This window comes from Centropristis striata, chromosome 9 (genome assembly GCF_030273125.1).
Source record: "Centropristis striata isolate RG_2023a ecotype Rhode Island chromosome 9, C.striata_1.0, whole genome shotgun sequence".
Lineage (NCBI taxonomy): Eukaryota > Metazoa > Chordata > Actinopteri > Perciformes > Serranidae > Centropristis > Centropristis striata.
Window position 1 is genome coordinate 2,691,667 of NC_081525.1, and position 27,042 is coordinate 2,718,708.

The following is a 27,042-nucleotide window of genomic DNA, read 5'->3' on the forward strand; positions in this document are numbered from 1 at the left end:
TGTACTAAAGTTTGTAAGTATAATTATTAAGTGTAGTTAAGTGATTACTGAGAGGTCAGGAGTCCTGACTCACAAACTCTCACGTAAAAAACATACACACACTGTAAAAAAAACCCCATTGTTTTTACGGTAAAAAACTGGCAGCTGTAGTTGCCAGAACGTTACCGTAATAAATACGGTGCAACTTTTTTCTAATATTACGGTAAAAAGATATTGACACTGTTGATTTCACGTTTAAGATTTCATTTATTCCATTTTTTTACCGTATAAATAAAAGGTTTTTCCATCAAAAGATTTGACATATAATTGACAAGAAAATACTTTATAAATGCCGCATAAATTAAAGATTTTACCATTAAATATTACAATATATTACTGTTAGAGATATGGTGTTTAGTACATTTAACAGTGAGAAAAAGTATTTTTACAAAAATTACAGTGATGCTTTTTGTTACAAACACGGTGCCAATGTATTTTACAGTAATAGAGTAATGTTTTTGTTTTTTTTTTTTTAAACCTGTAAAAATACTGTTCTGGCTGATTTATACATTTACAGTGTTTCATTGTTCCTGAAACTGAATTAACCCATTTATCATTTTACGGTCTTTTACTGTCATGGTTTAGCAGTTTTTCACCGTAAAATCTACAGACATTTTTTACAGTGCAAGATGATCATAAAGACACAAAATGACTAAAAAAAATAGACTCAAAACGACCACAATGAAACTTAAAATAACTAAAATTAGATGAAAACAATCACACACAACAAGCGGCTCAACACAACTGCACAAAATAAATGTAAAACAGCCACAAAGACACACAAAACAACCAAAATGAGGTACAAAACAATAGCAAAGGGACACAAATTGACTTAAAGACGACTCATTTATAACAAAACAGTCTATTTATTAACTCCTCATATGTTTCGTGTGCAAAAATCAGATATTTTAAAATAACTAAAGTGTTAGATAAATGTAGTGGAGTAGAAGTAGAAAGTGGTATAAAAAGAAAATATTCAAAATACCTCAAATTTGGACTTAAAGGGATTATTTGGATATTAAAGAGTGGTTGTATGAAGAAGTTAAATAGTCAGTTTATTACCTCCAGTGCTGTCTTCAAAACCACCAGACTCCATTGAAAAAAAACAGTTATTTAAACTTGCAGAACACAGGAGCTGCTGGTCTTCCTCTGCTTCAATCTGTTAGTTTATTTGTGTTTTTGTGCAGCTTTGATGAATCTGAACTAAACTTTTAAAACTTCAAAGTCTCGAAAAATACCAAACTTGCTAACATATTAAGTTAGCAGTAGATCAGCAACTCCTGCGTTCTGTGAGGTAAAACTAGTGATTTTGTGAATGGAGTCTGGTACTGTTGGTACACTGACAATACACACTACTGGTCAAAAGTTTTAGAACACACCAACTTTTCCAGAATTTAATTGAAAATGATGCAGTTTAATGTCTCAGTGTACTCTGAAATTAATGCACATTTGCAACATTTAAAATTCTTTATTGAGCATGATAGTGTTTTGAAAGTAAAAAAAAGATTCAAAATCACATTTTATGTTGGACTAAAGGACTAAAAAAGACACAAAATGACCAAAAAAAGACACAAAATGACAAAAAAAGACACCAAAAGACACAAAATGACTAAAAAAAGTCACAAAATGACAAAAAAGACACCAAAAGACACAAAATTACCAAAAAAAGACACAAAATGACTTAAAAAAGACACCAAAAGACACAAAATTACCAAAAAAAGACACCAAAAGACACAAAAAGACACCAAAAGACACAACATGACTAAAAAAAGACACAAAATGACCAAAAAAAGACACCAAAAGACACAAAATGACCAAAAAAAGACACAAAATGACAAAAAAAGACACCAAAAGACACAAAATGACTAAAAAAAGACACAAAATGACACAAAAAGACACCAAAAGACACAACATGACTAAAAAAAGACACAAAATGACCAAAAAAAGACACCAAAAGACACAAAATGACCAAAAAAAGACACAAAATGACAAAAAAAGACACCAAAAGACACAAAATGACTAAAAAAAGACACAAAATGACAAAAAAAGACACCAAAAGACACAAAATGACTAAAAAAAGACACAAAATGACAAAAAAAGACACCAAAAGACACAAAATGACCAAAAAAAGACACAAAATGACAAAAAAAAGACACAAAATGACTTACAAAGACATGAAAAGAATTTAAAAATGGACAAAATAGCCCAAGACTCCATAGAGTTAAGTTGTTAACCCATTTCTTGTTCCCTGAAAAAGGCCTACTTGTATAATTCTGAAATGTACATTATTTTCCAGTTTTGGTTAACCTTACCTTTTTTTATTTACCTCTGGCAGTTCACCACTTACCTTTGGACCCTTTCAAGCTGTTCATTTGACTTGAACTGCTTGAATTTCAATAAAAAATGGAAACATTTTCATGTTCTAAAACTTTTGACCGGTAGTGTATAAGAACCTCTGACAGTGTGAACTGTCCCTTTAAGTAGGTAAAGTAAATGTACTATTGACTCCAGCAGTGAAACAGAAGGTCAGGAGGTTTAAAGCTGCAGCTTCTATCAGTGTACTTTAGCTTTCTGAGGGATATAAAGTGTGTTCCTGCAGGTAACTAACGTCCATGTAAATGCTCCCACAGTCCTACTGCGTATGTGTGTGTGTGTGTGTGTGTGTGTAGATAAAGAAAGCGACAGCGTATAAGAGTGTATGAGGAGAGTGTGCAGCAGAGACAGAAGGAGGCAGAGAGGTGAAGCGAGGTACCGTGGTATTATGCTTATAGATTAGCAGGATAAAATGCGAGCAGCAGCAGAATTCTTTATGACCAGCCTGGAAAAGTGCTGACACACACACACACACACACACACACACACACACACACACACACACACACACACACACTCAGAGGGCAGCAGAGAGTTGAGCTGTTACAGGTTACTGTGTGACCGACCTGTTGATGTTTGTGTTATCTGCTCCTCCTCCTGCTGCTCCTCCTCCTGCTCCTCCTGCTCCTCCTGCAGCCTAACGGTAGCTCCCAGGGAAAGGTGCACAACCCTTTCCTGCCGACGCCCATGCTGCCCCCCCCTCCGCCTCCCCCGATGGCCCGTCCCGTCCCGCTGCCCGTCGACGCCAAGCCGCCCTCCACCTCCTCCACCGAGGGCGGAGGGAACTCGCCCACCTCGCCCAGTGAGTACACAGCATTTATTTTATTCATTATTCTGATTTCTCTGCAGGTTTGAAAAGGAATGTTTTCTTTTAAAAAATGCCAAAAAATCCATCATTTATCACAGCTAGAAACTGTGAAAAAATAAATATTTCACAGATGTTCAGAATTTTGTCAGTGTTTAAATAAATCATCTGTGACAAACTTTGCATTCAGGAAAAATAACCAAATAGTAGCTTAAAAGTGATATTTTTTCCAAATCACTTTATTCTATATGTTGCATAAAATTGCGCCAAAAATAAAGTGTTTACACTACATGTTAGACTGTACAACACCAGCACAACCTGAATGTGTTGTAGTTTTCTTTCTTTCTTTTCTGCACATTTTGCATATAATTTGCACATTCTTCACTTAATTTGCACTCAGTTGTATTTAGTATATTGTATATTGTTAAATGTCTTTTTCTATTAGATTGTTTGTTTTTTTATCTTTATCTAAAAGGGAAATAATTTTGTGTGCAATTTTTGTGGTAGGTTTTAACAAAGAAATTTCCCCGCTGTGGGATTAATAAAGTCAAATCTAATCTAATCTAATTCTTTTTTTAAATCGCCAAAATTGCATAATTTATCACAGCCAGAAACTGTGAAAAAATAAATATTTGTCAGATTTGTCAAATGTCAGACAGTCTTTAAATAAATCACCTGTGACAAACTTTGCATTCAGGAAAAATAACCAAATAGTAGCTTAAAAGTTATGTTTTATCCAAGTAACTTTATTCTATATGTTGCATTTAAAATTGCACCATTAAACCATTTGCACTAACTAGATGCTGTTAAAAACATTAAATTCTGCATATTTCAGTGCAACTGTGAAGCCGGAGATGATGTAGCTGAGACGAACGGACACATGACAAATATTCACTTAAAAAAAAAATCTATTTACACAGAGCAGAGAGGAGAGGACAGGAGAGGCTGTTTACACAGAGCAGAGATGAGAGGACAGCATTCTTGAAACTTGTGGGCACTTTAAAAGATATTTGATATAAAAGTTAAATTTTCCCCCCATTTTTGTAAAATAAATAATCAGAGAAATTCTACTTTTTTCCCCCTTTTTTTTAATGATTTATGTCATTATAACTGTGTTTTTCTGCACAAAGACAAATTCTCCCTACCCCATGATTGTGCTCTTTCTATAAAGCTGCATTTATATTTATATTTGCAGGTAAAAACAAGGACAGTGACTAAATTGTGATAGGTACAAGAAGAAAACTGCTTGTTCGATCTCAAAGGGTTAACTTATTTAACATCCAGCTTGTATAAATAATTGCATCCTGTGTGTGTTAAAGGATGTTCACCTTGAGGCCAGTCCACCTCCGCAACAAAAGGAAAAAAACTAGAATAAACATCACAATATTTAAATTATTAATCTAATATTTACTTTTAAATCTGGGAGATGAATCATAATCTGTGAGAGGTGACTCGTATTGTGTTTGGATTATGTTTGACTTCAGGGTTTAGTGTCGATTTACTGTCGTTTGGCATAAACACAGTGAGAGTGTGCCAGAAACATTTAATCCTCCTTACTTACACGTGGATATTTATACTTACTGCTTCTGTTTTTGGTTGCTTTCAAGTCCAAATTAATTTCCAGCAGGAAACAAATCTTTGTCATCACTCTGACCTAGATCTTCTGCACAACTCCTCAAAGTCTTCACCAACTTTATTAATCTGTCAGCGCCATAAAAAAGCAGCTTTTCTCCTGATTAAATGACTCTGACAGCTTCAGTTGTTGGAGTTGTTAAAAAGGTTAACGGCTAACAGTTTCCCTTTACTTCCAGTCTTTGTGCTAAACTACGCTAACCTGGTTTCACAGAGAGATTTAAGGCTCGTTTGGTGGGTTGATTGTGGTGTTTCTTTAGTTTTTGGAGGGAAAATAGTTTCAGAACAACTTCAGCTTTTAACCACAGGACACATTTATTTCAGCATCTCAACACCTGAATCAAAACAGTGGAAACAGACGGAGTTGTGGCGTCTTTACAGTCACTTTCTCCTGTTCGATCCAGTGATTAAAACTAGTAAAAACACAGAATAAAGCAGTTTGAGGTTAAAATTAAGTGTTTTTCTGATGCAGTGGACACCTGGAGGAGCTGCTGCTATGTTAAAGACCCTAAAGATCTAAAAAGAGGACAAAAATGTGGATTAAAACTGGATTAAAAAGTAAAATCTATGAACTTTAAATACTGAAACACAAAGGAAAATGACGCCAATTGAATAGAATAACAATTTTCTGTGTTTTAAACTTTGTTGGAAACAGTTAAGATAATGTAAGAACACAATTCAATTAAATATAGAACATATGTCTGGTGGTTTTTAGATGTTAAAAATAGCCAAAATTACATCATTTATCACAACCAGAAACTGTAAAAGCAAAAATATTTGACAGATTTTCAGACCTTTAAATAAGTCACGTGAGACAAACTTTGCAGTCAGGAAAAATAACCATGTGGTATCTTAAAATGTTTAATTTACCAAATCACTTTATTATACATGTTGCATTTCAAATTGCACCAAAAATAAAGTGTTTGCACTAACTAGATCCTGTTAAAAACATTAAATTCTGCATATTTTAGTGCAACAGTGAAGCCAGAGATGATGTAGCTGAGACAAACAGTCACGTGACAAATATTCACTGAAAATCTGTTTACACAGAGCCGAGAGGAGAGGACAGGAGAGGCAGAAATGCTGCATATTATACCTTTAAAATCATTTTAACATGTGTTTTGATGTTGTTGAGTCTGAATCATGACTCTTGTTCACTTCTGAACAGCTTGATCCTAATAAACTGAACTGTGTGTGTGTGTGTGTGTGTGTGTGTGTGTGTGTGTGTGTGTGTGCAGCCTACTCCACCCCCACTTCATCTCCAGCCCAGCGGTTCGTCAGCGTCGGACCCAGAGACCCCGGCTTTAACATCCCTCAGCAACCACAGGTAACACACACACACACACACACACACACACAAACACACCCTCTGAGTGATGGAGGTGTACACATACAGTATGATTTTAACGGGCCTAACAGCCAATCAGAGATCAAGGTTTTGTGGCCTCGGTGAACGAGTCTGTAAATAAAAAACAAGAGGAGAAAGTCCAGCTGTAACATTTACTACAGAGCAGGTGGTCAGTGAACGCAACATACACACTTAACACAATGCTGCTCAATGTGTGTGTGTGTGTGTGTGTGTGTGTGTGTGTGTGTGTGTGTGTGAGTGCAGGTCAGGGTCTGTTTGCCAGCTGATTTATGAAGAGTGTAACGATTGGGCAGCCTTGACTTAACTCATCCCACACACACACACACACACACACACACACACACACACACACACACACACACACAGTGTAGTGAGATGACAGTGAGGTGGGAGTCCTCTGTTGACAATCGGGACATGTTTGATTGCTTTGGTGTGTGTGTGTGTGTGTGTGTGTGTGTGTGTGTGTGTGTGTGGTGGCCCGCAGTGAACGAGGCTGTCGATTTATTGACTCTGTCACAGGCCAGCACACACACACACACACACACACACACACACACACACACACACACACACCCCCGGTGCAGACAGGAGCCAGGTGTTTGTCTCTGCTGCTGAAACAGACTCCTGTTATTTATTCTTCTGTCTCTCCGGGACGTCGCTGTCGTCTGTCGTCTCCGACTAACGAGGACTTTTCTCACTCACACAAACTCTGCTGGCCCTTTAAATATTTACATCAATTGTGGATCAAGTTATATTAATGTAAATATTTCTAGAAACTAAGAACACGTTTGGAAAGTGAGATGGTTTTCTTGTTTTTTTAAAAAAGAGGAACATTTTTAAAAAGTAAGGAAAGTGTCGACATCTTTGGGAATAAGACAATTTTTGAGGTTAAGGACATTTTTGTAATGTGGATTTTTTTTTTTTTTTTTTGGATAGTAGGTACATTCTTGGGAAATTAGGAATTTTATTTAATTTTGAGGGACAATTGTGTTCTGTGTTGATGCTGTTTGAAAGTGGAGAAATTGTGGAAAATGTGACATTTTTAAAGCAAAGTTTTATGAAGTGTGGACATTGTTTGATGCTGAGGAAACATTTGTAATGTGTTGCAGTTGTTTGGGAAAATGCAGGTAGAGTTGAAGACATTATGAAAAAGTGAGGACAATTTTTAAAAAGGTCCAAGATTAAGAACTTAAAAACTTGTGGACATTTTTTGGAAAGGCAGAAAATGTTGGTAGATAAAGACGATTTTTAAAAGTGAGCACATTCTAGAAAATGAGAATATTTTCAGAAAGTAATAACATTTTTATAAAGTACGGCAAAATTATGTTTTTGAAAAGTGAAGACATTATGGTTAACGGACATTTTTAGAAAGTGAGGACAGTTTGTAATGTGTTGATGTTGTTGGAAGTGAGATAAAAGTATTTTTGGGACAATTTTTAAGAACATTTAGGAAACTAAAGACAATTTCAAAAAGTGCAGTAATTCTCTATAATTTAGTTTAGAAGCTTATTAGATAATTTTGGAAAGAATGGATTGTTTTATTATCTTGAGGATATTTTGTAATGAGTTTTTTTAAATTAATTTGTTTTTAGTGACGTGAAGACTTGTTTTTCTTCTGTTGAGGAGAACTTTGTAACGTGTTGATGTTGTTTTAAAGCGGAGAAATTCTGTAAAATGAGGGTATCTTTGAAAAGTTGTGATATTTTTGGGGAGTGAAGATGTTTTGAGAAAGTGAGGACAATTGGAAAAGTTTGGGTGTTTTTAGAAATTGAAGACTTTTCTCAGAATGAGGACATGATGGCTGATAGCTACTACGTTTTTATAAACTGTGGACATTTCTGCAAAGTGAGGAACTTTGGGAAACAAAGACATTTTTAGAAAGCGAGGAAATTTAGGTAATGTGTTGATGAAGTTTGAAAGCAGGGAAATTGTGGAAATTTTTTATATTTTTCTGAAGTGAAGACATTTTGAGAAAGTGAGGAAAATTTGGAAAAGTTTGGATGCTTTTTTTAAATTGAGGACTTTTCTCAGAAGGGAGAACATGAGTTAGAGCTACTATGTTTTTATGAAGTGAGGACATTTCTGGAAAGTGAGGAACTTTTGGGAAACAAAGACATTTTTAGAAAGCGAGGTAATTTAGGTAATTTTTTGAGGTTGAGAATAACTTTATAATGTGTTTATGTCGTTTGAAAGCCGGGGAATTGTGGAAATTTTTGATATCTTTGATATTTTTCTTCTTCTTTTATTATATTTTATTGGTGAAATGACGTAACAAACAAGGAGACATGACCATGTGGATTTCTGATATTATTCTGAAGTGGAGACATTTTGAGAAAGTGAGGAAAATTTGGAAAAGTTTGGATGTTTTTAGAGCTTGAGGACTTTTCTCAGGTTGGACATGATCGACTTTAAGCAGCGACGTTTAAAGGGACGTCTGCTGCGTTTAATGAACATTTCAAAGGTTTCTGTACTCGTGGGTCTCTGGTTCGTCTCCTCAGACGCCGTAGTCGTCCCTTCATCGCCACATTCTGTCTGATTTTGTCCGTTTTCTGGTTAACGTCAGATTCAGGTTCAGTCTGTTAATGACGGTCCCCACAAGTACAGAACTACAAACATGTGTGTGTGTGTGTGTGTGTTAATGTGTATAAAAGGCAGTGAGAGGATTGACAGGGAGAGCCCTGCTGCACTACAGTGTGTGACCTCACACACACACACACACACACACACACACACACACACACATCAAATCAACATAATGACACACACACATAGAAGCAGAACAAAAGTCACCCTGGGCGGTCGACATCAGGCTTCTGTTAGAGAGAGAGACGGTACCGTAAACACTCGCTCCTCTCATCGCCATGGTGACCAACTGGACAGTCTGTGCATTCCTCTGTGTGTGTGTGTGTGTGTGTGTGTGTGTGTGTGTGTGTGTAGGGGGCAGATGGCACTGCCATTGTGTGAGAGTAGGCATGGTGCCCACACGGGTCAGCGTGGCGGTTGCCCACAGAGACGAAGATGGAGGGCGGGGAGCTGGCACCTCGACGTGCCAACACACACACACACACACACACACACACACACACATATACACACTTATTGATCAGGTCATGGCTGTCTGTTGTATAGTATTGTGTGTATAATGTGTGTGTGTGTGTGTGTGTGTGTGTGTGTGTGTGTGTGCGGTTATGTTACAGCAGACGTTGCAGTGAGGGTGCTTTCCCATCTGTGTGTGTGTGTGTGTGTGTGTGTGTGTGTGTGTGTGTGTGTGTGTGTGTAGTCATCATCTGTCTCCGTGTCCTATTTGCACACAGTCTTCAAGGTGAAGCTCACACACACACACACACACACACAGTAAAAGCACCACGCCCACCTCATGACTCACCCACACTGTGTGTGTGTGTGTGTGTGTGTGTGTGTTAGAGTGTGTGTCTTTCAGTGTGTGTGTGTGTGTGTGTGTGTGTGTGAAGTGCTGACTCAGGACGAGACAGGACTGGGCGAGAGACACTCAAACAGTATTAGAGAGAGAGAGAGAGATGGTGGAATATAAAGTTTGTTTTCATTTTCAGGAGATTTAATCAGATTCTGATCAAAAAAATATTGTTATCCACCAAGAACTGAAGGTTTTTTTTTACATATTTCACAAATTAACTTCTTTTGCGTTTTAAAAAACTAGATAGAGAACAGATTAGTTTTCATTCAGAATCAAGATAAGACTGGGAATATTCAATATTTAATATTTTCAAGATGCACTATTTCCTAGCAGCTTTTTTATAAACTTATTGATAATTTATAATATTTATATCATTAATTTGTAGTGTCTTCAGTTGACCAAGTTATCAGAATAATCTACGTTTTTGCAAAGTACAGATACATAGAAACTATACTTATACTTTTTATCCACAAATATGTTGAATGTGTCATGTGATAGCTCCTTTATTTTTGTTTTCTCAAGCTTTTTTTAATCATTTTGAATCTTCCCAGTCATGTTATTTATGTATTATGTCGTGCTGTGGACACAGAGTTAGTTCAAGTCAGAGACAGAAAGTCACACAATAACACAAACACACCAACAGATGGTCGACCAGCGTTCTTTGAGCTAAAATCACCAGTTTTGTCAAAGGAATCTGGTGGTTTAGCAGAAAGCGATTTATACTACTGTGGATTGGGATGCCTGAAACAGCCTACCTAAAAAAATTAATATCAGTTTAATAGTACACAATATTTATAATATTTTCACTTCTTCACCTTGCTGTCAGACAGATCTTCATGACAGGAACTAAAGAAGTTTTTTTATGATTTCTTCAAAGCCACCAGACTCCCTTGACAAAAACAGCAATTTAACTGTTAGTGGCTGTTTTAAAGTTCCCTCCACCTCGTTCAGTTAGTTTGTTTGTGTTATTGTTTGATTTTCAGATATGGTCTTAGCGTCCACAGCAGTAACGTTACAGATTACTGTAATAACTGAGTTATTATAATATATAATATATATACACTGTAAAAAAATATGTGTAGATTTTACGGTGAAAAACTGCTAAACCATGACAGTAAAAGACCGTAAAATGATAAAACAGTAGTTTTTACTTTAAAAACAAAACATTACTCTACTGTAAAATACACTGGCACCGTGTTTGTAGCAAATATATACTGTAATATATATACAAACCATCATTTTTGCCTTTATTTTTTGTAAAAAATAAATGCAATAAATAAATAAAAAATTTTAACAGTGTATAATAGCTGAGTTGGTGTTTCAATTTCAAATAACGCCATCAGATTCGACCATTAAAGATTTAAAAACATTATTTAAACCAGCAGGAATAAAGACAATAATACAACTCTGTCCAAATAACCTGCTTTTTCATTTAAAAATTAAACTTTTTATTGATTTCTTTAAAGATCTACATCTTCAGTAGAGACCAGTGGGCTCAGAGCTTCAGACAGGAAGTCAGAACCAACATGTTGTTGTTATAAAAACACCAGACTGGTCCTTTAAAGTCTCTCTACCTTCATTCTCCTCCTCTTCCTCCTCTCTCTCTCTTTCTGTGATGAGTATCTACAGTCTGAATCACAGCTGTCAGCATCGGCCCACTGTGTGGTAACATTACTCCACACACACACACACACACACACTGTCTGGCCTGTGAGAGTTTCATCTTCTCTGAGTCTTCTCAGGACAGAGGGAGGGAGGAGCTGCAGTGCAGGGAGCGAGCGAGAGGGCGAGAGACACCGGGAGACACTGGGGGAGAGAGAGAGAGAGCGAGCCAGCGAGGTAGAAAAGTCCCAGCGTCAGCAAGTTGTATTGATTAAAAACTAACCTTCCAGTCTTCTCCTCTATCACTACTGCACACACACACACACACACACACACACAGCAATAGAATTACAACGAGTCAGGAGTGCAGAGAAACCCTGCAACACACACACACACACACACACACACACGCACACACACACACACGCACACAAACTATTTACCTTCATGTGTTTTATTTAAACTTCCACTTTACCTTCAATATTCAAAGACACATTTTCTAAATTGCGTATAATTCTTTAAAGAGAGTGAATGTGTGTGTGTGTGTGCCCTCACTTCAAATCAATACCTGTGTGTGTGTGTGTGTGTGTGTGTGTGTGTGTGTGTGTGAAGAAGTGCAGAGCGGGACGGGGAGGAGAAGGCGATCGAGAGAGGATGAATGTAAGGAAAGAAAAAAAAAAGAGGAGGAGGAGGGGGGTGTGAGGGGTAAGGGGGGGCAGTGGGGGGTGGAGGGCGATGCGGTTGCCTTGGCGATGGTAGTCACGTCCCAGGCCGTCTGGTTGTCCCTGGCAACCAGACATGATGTAAGGCGGGGATGAACTTGAACTCGGCGGGGGCAGCGAGGAAGAGGAGGGGGGGGATCCGTGAAACATGAACGATGCACCTTTGGCGATCGATACCGGCCTATCAGAGATGGATTACACACACACACACACACACACACACACACACACAGAGGGAGTTGGGTGATACTGTGGAAGATTAAAAAAAGTGTTGTAAACTCCCAACTGAAGGAAGAAGAAACAGAGTCGTGTTTGAGGTTCAGAACATGAAACAAACCTCCGATTCATCAGGAGGAAACACGTCTGAAGTCCCGTCGTGTCCTTTTAAAAGCTGCATTATTCATGGAAAGTTTGTCCTGAAGGTGGCGCTAGAGGAAGGTCACATGGTCGTTAAAGTAAATGTTAAATAATTAGGCCTATCTATTGCTAAAGCAGTGGGGATTGAGCATGAACTGGGTGTATGTGGAGATATTACCTGGAAAAATCATTGTTCCAACATCCCATTGGTCCCAATGTGTAGATTTACTGGTTTGATGGTTAAAAAGTCTTAAAATACACACTGGAGTCCAGTGACTGCCAACAAGCGTCTTAACCCTCTGGAGTCTTCAAAAGTGCCAAAGCATGGCTTCTTCATCACATTCAGACATAAAAACAAAGCAGACCAAAAAAAGACACAAAAGACACAAAATGACCAATAAAGACACAAAATGACAAAAAAAAAAGACATAAAATGACCAAAAAAGACACAAAATGAGAAGACAGAATAACAAAAGAAAAAACACAGAAGACACAAAATTACAAAAAAGACACAAAATGACCAAAAAAGACACAAAATGAGAAGACAGAATAACCAAAAAACCCACAGAAGACACAAAATTACCAAAAAAGGCACAAATGACCGAAGAAGACACAAAATGACTTACAAAGACACGAAAAGACATGAAAAGGATTCAAAAATGGACAAAATAGCCCTATAAGACTCCATAGAGTTAAAAAAAAATGACAATGTGACAGCTCTGTGGTTAAGAAATGGTTAGATTAAGGCACAAAAACCACTTGGTTAGAATTCGAGAAAGATCACGTCTTCAGACGATTGGGGCCGTCAAACCAACGGGGAGCTGGAACAATGGCATGTCACCAAAATCATAACAGTGTTTTCCATGAACAAGCGCTGATTGATTGGCCAGAGAGAGAGTAGGTGGAGCTTATGCAACAGACTCATGCCTCAACTTTCTTGTGTGTAAAGCAATTTTGTTGTTTGTTGGTCTCTGCTAGAGTTGCAAGTAAACGGTTATTAAGGCCAAACAATCAAAGAAAAGGACGACTAATTCCTACATTTCCTACTTATAGCCAAAGGTGCTGCCAAAGAGAATGAAATGGAGATCATCAAGATTGTTTATTTAAAGATCTAGAGGGTTCATCCTCTGGGGAGCAGGAATGGGATCAGGGCATTTAATGGAAATCAATGCAGGCCTAAATTTCTACTATGAAAATCGAGAAAATAAAATGCAACCCACATGTAGACAATTGCAGTTAAAATTGAACCTATAACTGCAAGTCAAACTGTTGAAGAATCATCTTGCTCTGCTTCATGCAACCCAAAAGAAAATAGTTCAATTTTCTAATTATGAGCAGTAACAGCAACACAAATCAAAGCTGTCGTCCAAACCTCGTCATTACAAACAGGAGTCTGTTTTGGCTGCAAATTCAAGGTTCATGGTTGAGAAATTTCCCTTTTGTGGGACTAATAAAGGAATATCTTTATTGTCCCACTCGGGGAAATTTGTCGTGCAGCCAGAATACAAAAATACACCATCAACAACACATCCACACAATAAATGACAGAGCTAGAGCGAGGAAAAGGACATTTATACAGGTACACATGCGAGTGTGCAAGAGAAGTGCAGGGACTGCAGCCAGAGTGCTTTTTGCAATTAAGCATATTGAAAGCACTCAGGATGAAGAGACGTGGAAGCTCTGCAGGGTGGGAAAGATATAGAAGAGGAACTTTTGGCCATTTTGTTGACGCAAGAAATTAGACAATGACGAAAATACGGAATATTATTATTTTGAACCTATTTCTTCACTTCACTTTGCACCAGCTTGAGTGAATTCAAGAGCTTTTGTGAGATTTTTTATATCTTAGTTAAGGATATTTATCTGAATGTGACAGCAAATATCACCAGTTTTAATCAGAGGCATTGATAGTGTGATCTGGTCAGTGATAACAGGTCTTACCTGAACCATGTGGTCACGTATCATGATGTTGGTATCTTGAATTGAGCTACGTATATGTCGCTTCTGGACATATTGGAGATCAATGAAATGTGTAATGAATCTCTCAGTCTGACTCTCTGAGTTTGCGTCTCCATGTAAACATTTCTCTCGTCTCTTGTCTCTCCACAGTGGTACCTGGGATAAGTACTCCAGAGGCCCCGCCCCCCTCCACCCACCTGTACGACAGATCGCTGCAGCCTCCTCCTCGACCTTTGACCTTTTGATGCCAGCTGCGACAGAGAGTCCTTTCTTGCCCCGCCCCCCCTCCAACCCCCTCTGCGCCTGACTCCGCCCCCACCAGCGCCATACACAGACTCAGCAGCATCAGCATGGCTACAGCGGATCAAACGCACCCCGACCCCGTGGGTGTGAAACACCCACTCTGTACACTCTACGTCATAGACTTCCCTGTAGACATATGGTTCATATGTCAATGTCCATATATAGTGCCAGACCCCTCCCCCCCCCCAACATCGTCCCCAAACCACACCAGGGTGAGATATTTCTGGGGGGGATTGAGCCTTCGATTTTTGTGAATGCCTTCGAGGCTAAATCACAGAGCTTCCCCTCTGGAGAACCGACACCCCCACGCTCCCATCATCCTCTGCAGTGTGTGCACCCAGTGGACTTACACCGGTACAATGCCCTCCGCCCGCCCGCCACCCGCCCGCCATCCGCCCGTCCTGATGGATCCCAGCGGCTTGGGGGTTGGTTTGGTTGGTTGGTTGGTTGGTGGGACAGGACGGGATGCGCCACGGTTAGAGGGGAAAGAGGAGGTGTTACCTGGCTCAGATACCACCAGCTAATACCTCCGACCCCCCTCCCACACCTCCTGGGATGGACTCCACCCGCACTTGACTCCGCCCCCTGGTTGGTGGCACGTCAGGGAGGGAGGAAGTCAACAAAAGGGGCTCTTTCCAAGGACATGGACCAGTGCTTTAATGGAAAGAGCTGACGCGGCGGGAAAGGAACAGACGCCCTCGCAGTAATAACATGAACTACACATGGAAGGCTAAGGGGGTGGGGGGCTGTGATGGGGGTGAAGGTGGGGTTATAGAAGCAGGGGTTTGTTGATGTGAAGTGTTGCGACCAGACGCTGGTGGATCCAAGCTCGTTTATCTGGGAGGCTTTGGCTTCATGGCTCATTGATTTTTCTCTCTTAGCCGTCATTTCAGCTGGTCCCCTCCTCTTCCTCCTCTATCCATCCACCAGTCTGGGTGAAGCTACAGCATGCTAAGGGTGGGCAGAAAGCTCTGGTGTCCGATACGCAGCAGGCAGACAGGAGAGAGACGAGTGACTAAAACTTTACCAGTGGAATATTGATCATGAGGAAAGTGCAATTTTGTTGGCTAGCTGTTGGATAGTTAAATATCTTTGTAAGATAGCTCGTTGAACAGTTGTTGAAAAGTATATATAAACTATATTTTTCTTCCTAGTCCGCTCACACCTCTGGGACTCTAAAATATTGGGGTACAAAAGACAACAACACAGCATTGAACTAGAAACCATAGCCTTGTGAGAAATAAGGGGAGCTGTATTCACATTTATTGTTTATTATTTGTTGTTTGTTCATCTTGTAAAGCTGTTAGCATGGTAGAACAAGAATCCCTTTAAAGAAATATCATTTTAAACAATCAATTTTTTAAAGCATTTCTTGCAGCTTAAGTCTGCTTTTTCATTTTGTTTAAAAGAAGAAGAAAAAAAAAACGCTAACTTATTTTAATGAGCACATCGTTTTACTTAAGAAAAAAAAGAAGAAAAAAAGAAGCTATTTGAATTTCTCATGAGGCGAAAATCAGGAGAAAATATAACGAGTGAATTTTAAGCTGAATCGTAATCATGTTTTCTCCGGTTTCTGCGAGATAATCTTTAACGGGTTCTGCCCGGCGACGGGCTGCCCAACGATTGGCTGGGTCTCCTAGAGGTCCCGTCCAATCAGAAGCACTTATTCCTGCAGTTTGGCCAATGGGCCGTGAGTGTGTAATCAGGGGGTGTGGTTTAGCGATACAGAGGCAGAGCAGAGGGTAACTCTCTGGAAGCTTTCGTCCACAAATAAGACAGCCGAGCGCTTCACATGCAACTTACCATTTTATTGAACTTCAGTTCTGTTTTTCCTTTCCTATACTATATATATAAATATATATACACACACACACGCGCACACACACACGCACACACTCTTACGACCATCCAGCGTCGAACAAAAGTGAATTTAAGTGAAAAATTTACAAAAAAAGAACAAAAAAAAATCTGCATGTTCTAGTGTTAGTGACAAATTTTTCCATAGATGATGTAGTTAGTGAGATAAAGACACTATATTGTAAACCCAACATCAGGCACTTGCCAGCAGCCGTCTATTCGTTTGGCCCCGTCGAGGCCTTTTCTATCGCTCTCCTTCACAAACAACCAGCTCTCTTCGCTTCTCAGCATCTCTCCATTCTTTTCTTTTCTGCTTCCTTCCCTTCCTCCTTCCTTCCTTTTTTCCTTCGGCAACAGATCGATTCTGCTTTTCAGTTCCAAGGCGTTCTTCTCTTTCATCCGTACGTTATCAGATTGCACGAAAACAATTGTTCCTCATCAATGTGCCTTGAGCTACGATCCAGTCCTGAGAGGTTGCACAAGATCCAATGTGGAGAGTCTTGTTTTTATCGTTTCTTCCTTTTCTTTACCTTTTAATTTCTTAATTCACCCTCCACACCTGAGGTTTTGTAGGTGACTGGAGCGATTTAACGTCAAAGCGTTAAAGCTGAAGAGGAACACTGTGATTACCACAATTACTGGCTGGTAATCTCTCAGTTTTAAGAGGTCTCAGGCCTTCGCTGCACTGCTTTCTGCCCCCCGACCCGCTCCCTCTGGCAGCGCTGAGCGGAGACCTCACAGGTGAAACCTACACCAGCTAAAATCAGGTCAATCATCTCCAGGTACCTGCTAACAGACGGAAACACCCTGAAATTTGGTGAAATGAGCACTAAGTCAAACCTTATGTAATTATGTAATGTTATCAGGAGTAATGTAAAGATCATAATCATCTGCAAAGAAAAATCTTAAGAACATGAGGTGAATGTGACTTTTTCAGCTGTTAGCTAACGATCAGGTTTAAACAGTTTCTTTCAGGTTAGCAAATAGTTGGCTGCAAAAACACTGTATAACGTAAGCTAATGGTCTAGTATAGCAGATTAAATGAGTTTGAGGTTCTTCTGAAACTCTACTCCCCAATGGTGTATTCACACTAAACACAAAGTTGTTTTGCATAAATAAGTACAAAGTGAGTCCAAAGTAGATGCTAGTAACACAAATTCATGCCACAAATAGTTAATAATAAGAACGAATATGTTTCACAACCAAAAATGTTTGGTTCCAGTTTGCTAACTGTTGAGTTTAGCAAGTAAAACAGATTAATTCAAGTGAGCTAACAGTCTAGCGGCTAATAAGGTGACCGCTTAGCGCTACAACTGATTTATTGAAGTTAGCTAACAGTTTAACAGCTTTAGCAACTAAAAGTTGAGTTAGCTAACTGTTTAGTTGTTAAAACTGAGTAAGTTTAGCTAAAAGTTCATATTATCTCCGGAAACTGATTTTTATGAGTTAGCTAACAGTTTTGTGGCTAAATCATTGAGCAAGGTTGGCTAACAATTAGTTTTAGCAGTTAAACAGATTTATTTGAGTTAGCTAACAGTTTAGTAAATAAAACTCTTCACATCAAGTTAGCTAACAATGAAGTTTAGCAGCTACAACTAATCTATTTTGATTAGCTAACAGTTTGGTTGTTAAAACACTTTGAGTCAGTTTAGCTAAAAGTTCAATTTTGCAGCCAAAACTGATTTATTCAAATTAGGAGGTGTAACAGTTAAGTGAATAAAACTCTATGCATCAAGTTAGCTAACAATGAAGTTTAGCAGCTAAAACGGATTTGTTTGAGCTAACTAAAAGTTTTGTGGCTAAATCATTGAGCCAGGTTAGCTAATGATTAGGTTTAGCAGTTAAATGGAGTTATTTAAGTTAGCTAACTTTTTAGTGGTTAAAAAAAGTTGAGTCAGCTTAGCTAACTGTTAAATTTAGCCGTTTAACAATTTGGTTTAGGTTAGCCAACAGTAATGTTTATTCCCTAGTCCCAACAACTTGATTTCCCATCATATGAAAAAAAGATATGTCACGTTTCCTGTTGTTAGCAGTTGAAAACATACTCATTTCACTAAATTTCATGGTCTCAGTATCCTGACGGACCAGCTGGAGCTTTAATCTGCTCCCTGGTAGATGAGTTCGGTTAGTTCACCCCGACCCTTCGTCTTATTCCTGTCCTTTATCGGACTGGATTTTATTTTTTATTCTGTTGCTACAATCTCTGAACAGCAAAAACTTTTAATTTTCAAGTCTTCCTTTCTTAATTTTTTTGGTTGATTCTACTTTTTGTTCCCAGAAATGAATAATGAGGACATAAAATATGCAATACCTGCTTGCACTCACTTAGACTTATTTCGTCTTACATTGTTTATTTAGTTTGTTCTTTCTTTTTCTTTTACTTTCAACCAAAGTTAGCGTGCACGTGACTGGCATCGTGCTCCGTGGTCGGTCCCTAAAAATGGTGAAGCCAGCCCCGCAGCGCTGCTCCAGCCAAGCTGAGCCACCCTCGCTCGGGGAACTCTTCCTTCCTTCCTTCCTTCCTTACCTTCTTCCTTCCTTCCTTCCTTCCTGTTTTGATAATCTACCAGACGGCCGCAATATTACATTTGGGTCTCTCTTTCCTAAAGGTTTTTTTATTTCTTTGGTCACAAGCAAGCCTTAAACAAGTCCAACTTCTTCTCCATCGCGCAGAAAACAGTTTATCGGAAACTTTTTTGATGACGTCCAACATTTTAACCACGCCCCACCCTGCTCGGCAGAGGTTTTAGTAAATAAATTGTTTACCTGTTCTGTGTTTAGTCCGTCTATCAAATTGAAACGGACAGCGACGTGACGCCGTCAGCTGTGATGGTTTAGTAGTTCCACTTGTGTGGGTTGTGTGTTTCCTTTTAGTGTGACATGTTTGTTTTGTCTCTGTTCTTGCCTACCCTTTAGCCATGAGTTGGGCATTACTTCCTTAATTATCTGCACTAAATATGAAACAATAGTGAAAAAGTATTACATAAAAAAAATACAGCTTCCAGGGCTTAAAAAGAGCGAAGGGAATAAAAAAAAAAAATTGCACGGACATTTTTTAAGTGTCACAAAAACCTTGTGAAACAGCCTAGCATCTAATCAGCGACTTTTGGCTGTGTTGTGTGTAAGATAACGACAAAATTGCACCCTTTTTAAAGAAAGAAAAAATGAAAAAGAATATAAAAGCAATAGTTTGGGCAGTGTGTTTATTTGTTCTTGTGTTGTGTGTGTAATTTAGTTCTGGTACAGCAGCGAAGAGACGCGGAGAAGAGTTAGCTCTTAACGGACGGGAGGGCAGAGAAGCAGACTGGGAGACGTGTTTGTATGTTGTATAGTTTTATTAATTACACTGATTTTAAAGCTGCCCTATTTTATAATGCAGGACTTTTGTAACATTGATAAAATGAGGAAAAACTAGTGTTGTGAATTTTCTGATTGTTTGTATCGAGGCCACATTACTAGAACTGGTTTGGTTTGTTTTCTGGGAACTGGATTTAAGTTGAAAACTTTCCTGTTTCCTTATTTTCTTTATTTTTTCTTTATTTGCTTTCCTTTTTGTATGTATTTAAGAACATTTCCTCTGTTGATGGTATAGCATATTCCTGTACTTAAAAAGTATGGGGCGCTGTGGTGATAAGACCATTGTAAATGGATGTTACAGTATGCTGTATGTTTTGAAGGTTATTTGTTGCATCAGTGTTGATGAAGCTACATCTAGGTAATTCTGAGGAAAATTGGTAAGAAAAGCAAGCGTTTTTTATGCATTTTAAAAAATTTAGTTTTAGGCAGGAGACAATGACATAGCCAGCCAAAGGATGCCCCTACTATAAATGCATCTAGGCATCTTTTTTTGTGTTCACCATTCCATGCAGGAAAATAAACAGCTTGATTATGCAACATGATTCTTTTTCTTTTCCATCTGTTTCTTTCTTCACTGGCCCACAAGATCACCTCCTCCTCCTCCTCCTCTTCCTCCTCCTCCTCCTCCTCCTCCTCCTCCAGCCCTCCCCTAAGCCTGGAGGTCCTCCTTGATCTCCGTCCATCCACACATCCACTGCTGCTCATCACCGCATCACATTCATGCAGCAGATAATCGGCCGAGGAACGGCAAGTCACCGGGACGAAGGACGCTTCCGGTGCGATCAGAGTTTCTGCTCATTTTCCTTTTCCAGTTTTAGAGCTTTTATCACAACACGAGATCTTGACTTTTTCCTCTATAAATACTCTGTACGGTGTAGGAGAATGAGTTTTATTATTAACATCTCGTCCAAACTGGTCACGTTAAAGAAGCAGCAGATCTTTAAAGCGTGACAGCTTCACAATGTGGGTTGCAATCAACGGTCATTTTCATTTTCGGTTATGGATTGTTTTATCAGTTAATCGCTCCATCATTTAGTCTGTAGGATGCTCCCACATGGTGACATATTAAAATATTTCCTTTTGTCCCAAACCCAAAGATGTTCAGTTTGATATCATAGAAGAAACCCAGAAAATATTCGCATTTCTGAAGCAGGAACAAGTCACTTTCTGCTTTTAAAGCTGACCTAAACAATCAATTTTCAAGATCATTCTGTAGAAGGATGCATTGATTAATCAACTTTTTTTTTTTACACAATCAATGTAGTTACACGTGCAAGTTGGTGGAAAATAACTACAGAATTGTGGGGTGTTACGCAGTTGGAGCTTTATTGATTAAAATTGAAGCATATCTGGTTTCCAATGAGCCAAAAGGTTCTCCAAAGATACTCAAGAACATCTTTGGGTCTTCGGGTCAGAGAATGGTGTTACAGACAGGCAGGTTGGAAACAAAAAAAAGAAACCACAAAATAAATACCTTAGAACGACTTTGGTGCATGTCCAGTGTAGACATATCCTTTAAAACAGTCTCCATTGTTAAAATATCATGTTGTTTGTCCAAACCTTCTTCAAACCCACAAAATTGTAGAGCTAAATCCAAAGATACCAAACACTGTACTTAATTTTGGTGCTTAAAGTGGCTGTGCACGGAAATCAGAGCTCAATGACTGCTCGCAGACGCTACGAACAGTCCTTAAAAACAGCAACTGGGGACATCTGACAGCATTGTGGGTTCGGAAGATGTAATCAGACATAACTACCATAACAGAGAAGTTGGGATCGGCTATCACAACAAATTGTCATGGTACTTATTACTGTTTCTTTCTTGTTCTGAATGTCGTGTACAGCCTCTTTAAGAAATCTAAAATAATGCCATTTGATGAAATGTTGAAGCCATATAAAAAGAGCATCTTTGGTATTTGGAAGAAGCAAAAACAGCATTTTTTTAAAGAAGATTTATTGTAATTTTTTGTTTGATTTTGTATATTAGAGCCGGAGCGAGAGCTTTGCTTTGGTTCTGGAGAGGTAGTAGAGTTTCAGGTGCATGCATTAACAGTCAAAATGGAAACTTAAAACAATGGAAGCATGCAACAAAATGAGCAAAAACTCAAATCCCACTGGAAGTAGAGTCTTTGAAGGGGAAGCTGCGGTGGTGGTGTTGGTGGTGGAGGCTGAGGAAGGGCTGAAAGTGAAGTTCACCTCCTCCACAAAACTAACAACAAACACACGAATCAGAGCCCATAAGGCCTGACCAACTAGCTGAATCCTCATCACGCTAACTCACACCAGCAGGGACATTTTTTCTGACATGAATTGACGAACAAATCTGAGCTTCTAACCGCCCGATGAATCCTGCAGCTTCCTCCGTCCACCCTGAATCTAGAAACTGACCCAAAGCTTGTCCAACCAGCATCATGAGAGAGTCAAAGACTGTCTTAGAGACTCCAGAAGAGAAGCACTTGCATTCACCTCCCGATTATCCCCCTCCCTCCTCTTGCTTCACCCCCTCCTCACCAAGAGTTTTGGATTTTTGCCTTTGAGGAATTCTGCCGCTCCATCAGGAAACAGGGTTGAATGAAGGCCGAGCTTTTTAAATGCTAACGCCTTTGTTGTCTTCACGTTTGTCCAAATTCTCCGGGGCCGAGATTATTCCACCCCACCTGAGGAACAAATCCACCAGACCGGACCGCTGTGCGAGTCCGCGGTCTGGATGGGGTTGGGAAGGGATCGAATTTGAACGTGAAGAGGGGCAGAATTCTTCAGGCTTTAGACCAGGGTATTTTTAATCCACCCAAGTACTTTCAATCACTTTTAGAGACCTGAGTATGTGAATTATAGCAACACTGAACGTACGGTACTCGTAGAACAATCGTTCAAGGAACGGGGAGAGCTTCAGTGGCACCTGAAATCCGCCTCCAGCAGCTTTTACTCGCTCTTAAACTGAATGAAAAGGGCGCCGTCGCTGTCGTCTTCGGGCACGAGAACGGAGCAGAAGGAAGACATCCTTCAGCGAGACGAGGCGGGGAAATGAGTATAAATGGCATCACTTTAGAGAGATGAAGGAAAGTCATTGGACGAGGAGGCAGGTAACACTGAAGCTGCTCTCCAGCGCTCAACTGTAATGAATTACAGTGTCACTGCTCCTTTGCAAAGATATTTATTTATCCTATTGCAAAACCATTACATGGTGCTAAGTGTTAAATCAAGCCAGTGAAGGGGAGGTAAGCTGGAAAATGTGACAATTTGAACTTACTATCATGCTTCCTGACAGCGTATCAAAGCATAGCAGTCTAATCTGCATGAGAACTATGCACTGACTTAAAAACAAACATCCACACGTGCACGCGGCGGCTGCCCACGTGCGCGCGCGGCTGCCCACGTGGACTTTGGTATCTAACTTTGTGGAAAAATTTCAGCCTCTGCCTTCTTTTACGATCAGTCCTTCCGTTTCCAGATCCCAGCTTCTACGGACCGAACGAGTTATACGAAAAATCTGAAAAAGAAATGAAAAATAAAAACAAACCAGCATATTACATGATATATTGAAAAAGATCAAATGTAGTGCCTGTGAAAACCTGTATTATAATGCTCTTCTAAATACTGAATACAATAATTGTTTGTAATTGTTGAAATTTCTGACCACCAGTAGCCTTTGCTGTCTGTCAGGCCCCTCTGATTATAGCTAATGTACAATAATCATAAGATATAACTGCATGCTCTTCCATAATCGCCTAGTAAACTGTTAAACGATGACAAATGAGAAAAAAAAAATATTACAAAAACCAGATTGTTATGTTACTGTTTTGGTTTCCTCTCTCTTCTTTTTTCTTACCTCTCCTTATATGCCTCAAACCTTTTTCTGCTCACTTCCTACTCCACCTTCTCTCCATCCTCTTTCATCTCGACATGAAACCGCCACCGAACGCCTCCACGGTTTTCTACTGTGTGTCGGTTTATTGTCATTGATCTGATGGGTGTGCCACCATGATGACTGCCCCGGGGCGATCAGCGGACTGCCGCAGCCTCGCGGGGGGTTTCAATCCGACAATCTCCAGCTAACTTTTAACATCAGCAAACACCCGGCTGGTCTGGCCTCCTCCTCCCCCTGCTCCTGCCCCCTCCCCCTTCCCCCCCCCCCCCCCCCCCCCTCGCGTCCATTGACCAGCAAGCTGAGAAATCTCTGCGTGGCTCTGGGTGAATCCTCCTCCTCCTCCCCAGGCAGTTTCCTGCAGGAGACCAAATCGATGGCCTCGGCCTTTTTCTGCAGCGCTCAGCACTATCCGGGACAGAATCCCCCCTCCCTCCTCATCGAGCCTCCGCTGCGTCTCCCTCGGCAGGACTTCAAACGAGCCGCCGCTCCTCCAGGAGGAGAAAGGTCTAGAAAGAGAAAGAGGTAGCCAGCACCTGGAGACTCCCCCTCTCTCTCTGTCTTTATCTCCCCCCTTCCCCTTCTTTTCCCTCTCCCAGTCCCAGGCCAGCTGGGGTCGATCGGCTTGTCTAGCTCACCTCCAGTGGCTCCTCTCTCTGTTTTCGACTCGCAGCCTGTCGATGCTGCTCAGCTCTTTGAAACTAAACAGTTTCTTCGACTTGTGCATCTCTTTTAGGCAGAAAACTTTGGGTTGACAAACTTTGTTGATGACCAGACTGTTCTGTTAAAGGACAATGCCACTGATTTTGCAAGTTGCCTAGTTTACATTAGCGCTTAAGGTTTTTCAAGAGAATGCTGTGGTGTTTTATTTATTTATGTTTTACAAATCTTCCTTGTCGGGGCAGCTCTTACCAAACACCAAAGTTTCTTTATAGTCCTCAAATGTGAAACGCTCTCTAAAGTGAAGCAAGTCAATGTATCGGCCAATGTTAACTTATTGCCGATATTGCCAACGTATATAAGAAAGAAATCTCTGTAAAGGAATGCCAAAGAGATCATTTAGAAACTATACCAACACGACGTCCATGGTTTGTCCACCGAAGAGCATGGATAAGGTGATTTTAACAGTGTAAAATGCCCCAAACACTTCAGATCTGTGTCACAAATCTGTAGTCGGAAAAACAAAATTTAGCCGATTTTAAACTCCAGATGATCTATAGCGAAAAACTCAAAGACTCCAGTATTTGGACATGGTTACACATCTGTAAATGCAGGAATGTGACCACCAAATATTCCCAAATGTTAATCTTAGACACGTAATTGTGCCCATAGCCGGCGAATAAGCCACAAGTCACTAATGAGAGAAAAAATGAAATACAGAAAGACGAAGTCCCTCCCCACCCGTTGACCCCCATGGGAACTTATTTTGTAAAAATATGTACAGTAGTTAGTAGCGAGAAACAATTTATTTCTTGTTCCTGTTTGAAACGTGCCATATATATGATGTTTGTCATTTTGAAAGATACTTTTTGCAAGTCAAGAAAGTTTCACTTTGCGGTAGAACCAATTAGTTCTGTGTCGTTCTGCTCAATAAAAGTCTTTAACAAGTTCAATGTTTAGTAGCAAGGAAGGTAACTTTTACCTTGCTTGTTTTATCCAGCAACCAATGCCAGGATAGAAAAAAGCAAACAAAATCTGTTGCTTTTGTGAGTGTTTCCGGAACGAAACACTCACTTCTTCGGTGAAAAAGTCATCAAAAGTCACATAAGTCGCCACTTGCGTGACTTTTGGGTGTAGCCTTCCAAATTCCATATTTTAACAGTCTTATATTCCAACAGTTTTAACTTTCTTGACCTGTGAAATCATCTTGACAAACATCATATGTGAAAATAAAATGGCACAAATCAAACACGAGCAAAAACTTAATAGTCCGTTATTACCATTTTTTCCCAAAAGATCCAATGGTGGTCAACTCAATGGGGAGGGACTACGGAGAGTTCACAAAAGTTTAATTCTACTCTTATGAGTCCTGCATGTACCTTAAAACCATTGTGAGACTGGCAAAAGTTTGATTTAAATCAGGAACAACTTGATAATAACTCCAAAAGATTGCAAACCTGGCCTTTACGGCAACTTTAAGTACGAAATGTCCCTGGAACTAACAGATTGATAGATTTCAGTTGGTAGCCAATGAAAATCAATGGTTTGCCAGGAGAAAAACTTTATTTTACAGTATAAAACACAACAGCATCCTTTGAAATTGTTTGGCAGTGTTTGTGATGTGTAGTAGTAGAAAACATTGGCCTGGTCCTTTAGAATAAGTGAAATAGATTAGAAATCTTAGCATTTAGATGTGAACATTTCCGTCACTGTGCTTATCAGCTAAAACAAACCAGGGATTCGTTTTTTTAATACCGACGGCCCAGAACTGCCCACATTGACTCGTTGTCCAGCCTGTTTTGAACCTTCGATCCGATCACCGATGCAGATAATCGATCAGCTCGATCAGTGTTTCTCGTTGCCTTTAGCCCCGCCCCCTGGAGGCGATGCTAACCGATGCTAACCCACGACAATCTCGAGGAAGGAGAGCTTTATCTTTACCCGCGAGCGTCGCCGGGCGGGTCGCATCGCCCGCCGCAGTCTGAGTCACACATTCACATCATCATCACGCCATCCTCACGCCATCCCACCATCCCCGACTCACTGCCCGAATCACCACGGAAACCAGACGCCATCCGTCATCCTGACCACGAGCCGTTCAGTTCGTCCATCACCTCCTCCTCACCGCCATCCTCACCCAGAACTGACTTAAACCTTGTGCCTCTACAACTCTTTTATGGAACAGGCGCGGCGTTTTCTGCCGCCGCCGCCGCCGCAGTCGCACCAGTCCACGATCTGGTGTTACACTTTTGTTCAATGTTGACTAGTTTCCATTAGTTGTGTCCGGTGCCATTGTTGTCCATCCTCTGTGTTCTGAAGCTGTGACTTCTCCTCCGACTGTCAGTTCTTCTGTCGTCACTTTGTTGTTCTGTTGTTTTTTTGTTTTTTCTGTTCTTCCCTTGTTTCCGTTGAACTGGTGAAGTGTTGGCCCATCTCTCTCGGCCCCATTAGTGACTCCATGTCCACGCAGACTCAATTTACTGGAAGCAAGATGTGCATTTCCTATGCAACAACGACAAAAAATAAAGATGCTAATGCTCTATCGACCGCCTCTCTGGGTGTCTTTCTGTTGGATCATGTGTGCATTAATGTCTGTGTGCTTCACAGCTGTGTGTCCTGAATTTAATGTTCAAAGAAGAAAGATTAGTTCGTTTTGTGTTTGTTGCAGGATCAATGGGAACTTTTGCTTTAGATTATCTGTTGCTTAGA

The 27,042-nt window shown here is 39.9% G+C and overlaps 1 protein-coding gene across 2 annotated transcripts in view; it reads left to right on the plus strand.

Moving 5' to 3' along the window:
• nfia (nuclear factor I/A) overlaps nt 1-20,350 on the plus strand; it is a 245,142-nt gene extending 224,792 nt beyond the window's left edge. For both annotated transcript variants that reach the window (XM_059340759.1, XM_059340760.1), the window contains 3 exons: nt 3,049-3,214; nt 6,088-6,176; nt 14,442-20,350. In XM_059340759.1, coding sequence (XP_059196742.1) covers nt 3,049-3,214; nt 6,088-6,176; nt 14,442-14,456 — 270 coding nt within the window. In that variant the 3' untranslated portion in view covers nt 14,457-20,350. The remainder of the gene's footprint in view (nt 1-3,048; nt 3,215-6,087; nt 6,177-14,441) is intronic.
• Nucleotides 20,351-27,042: the final 6,692 nt, after the last annotated feature.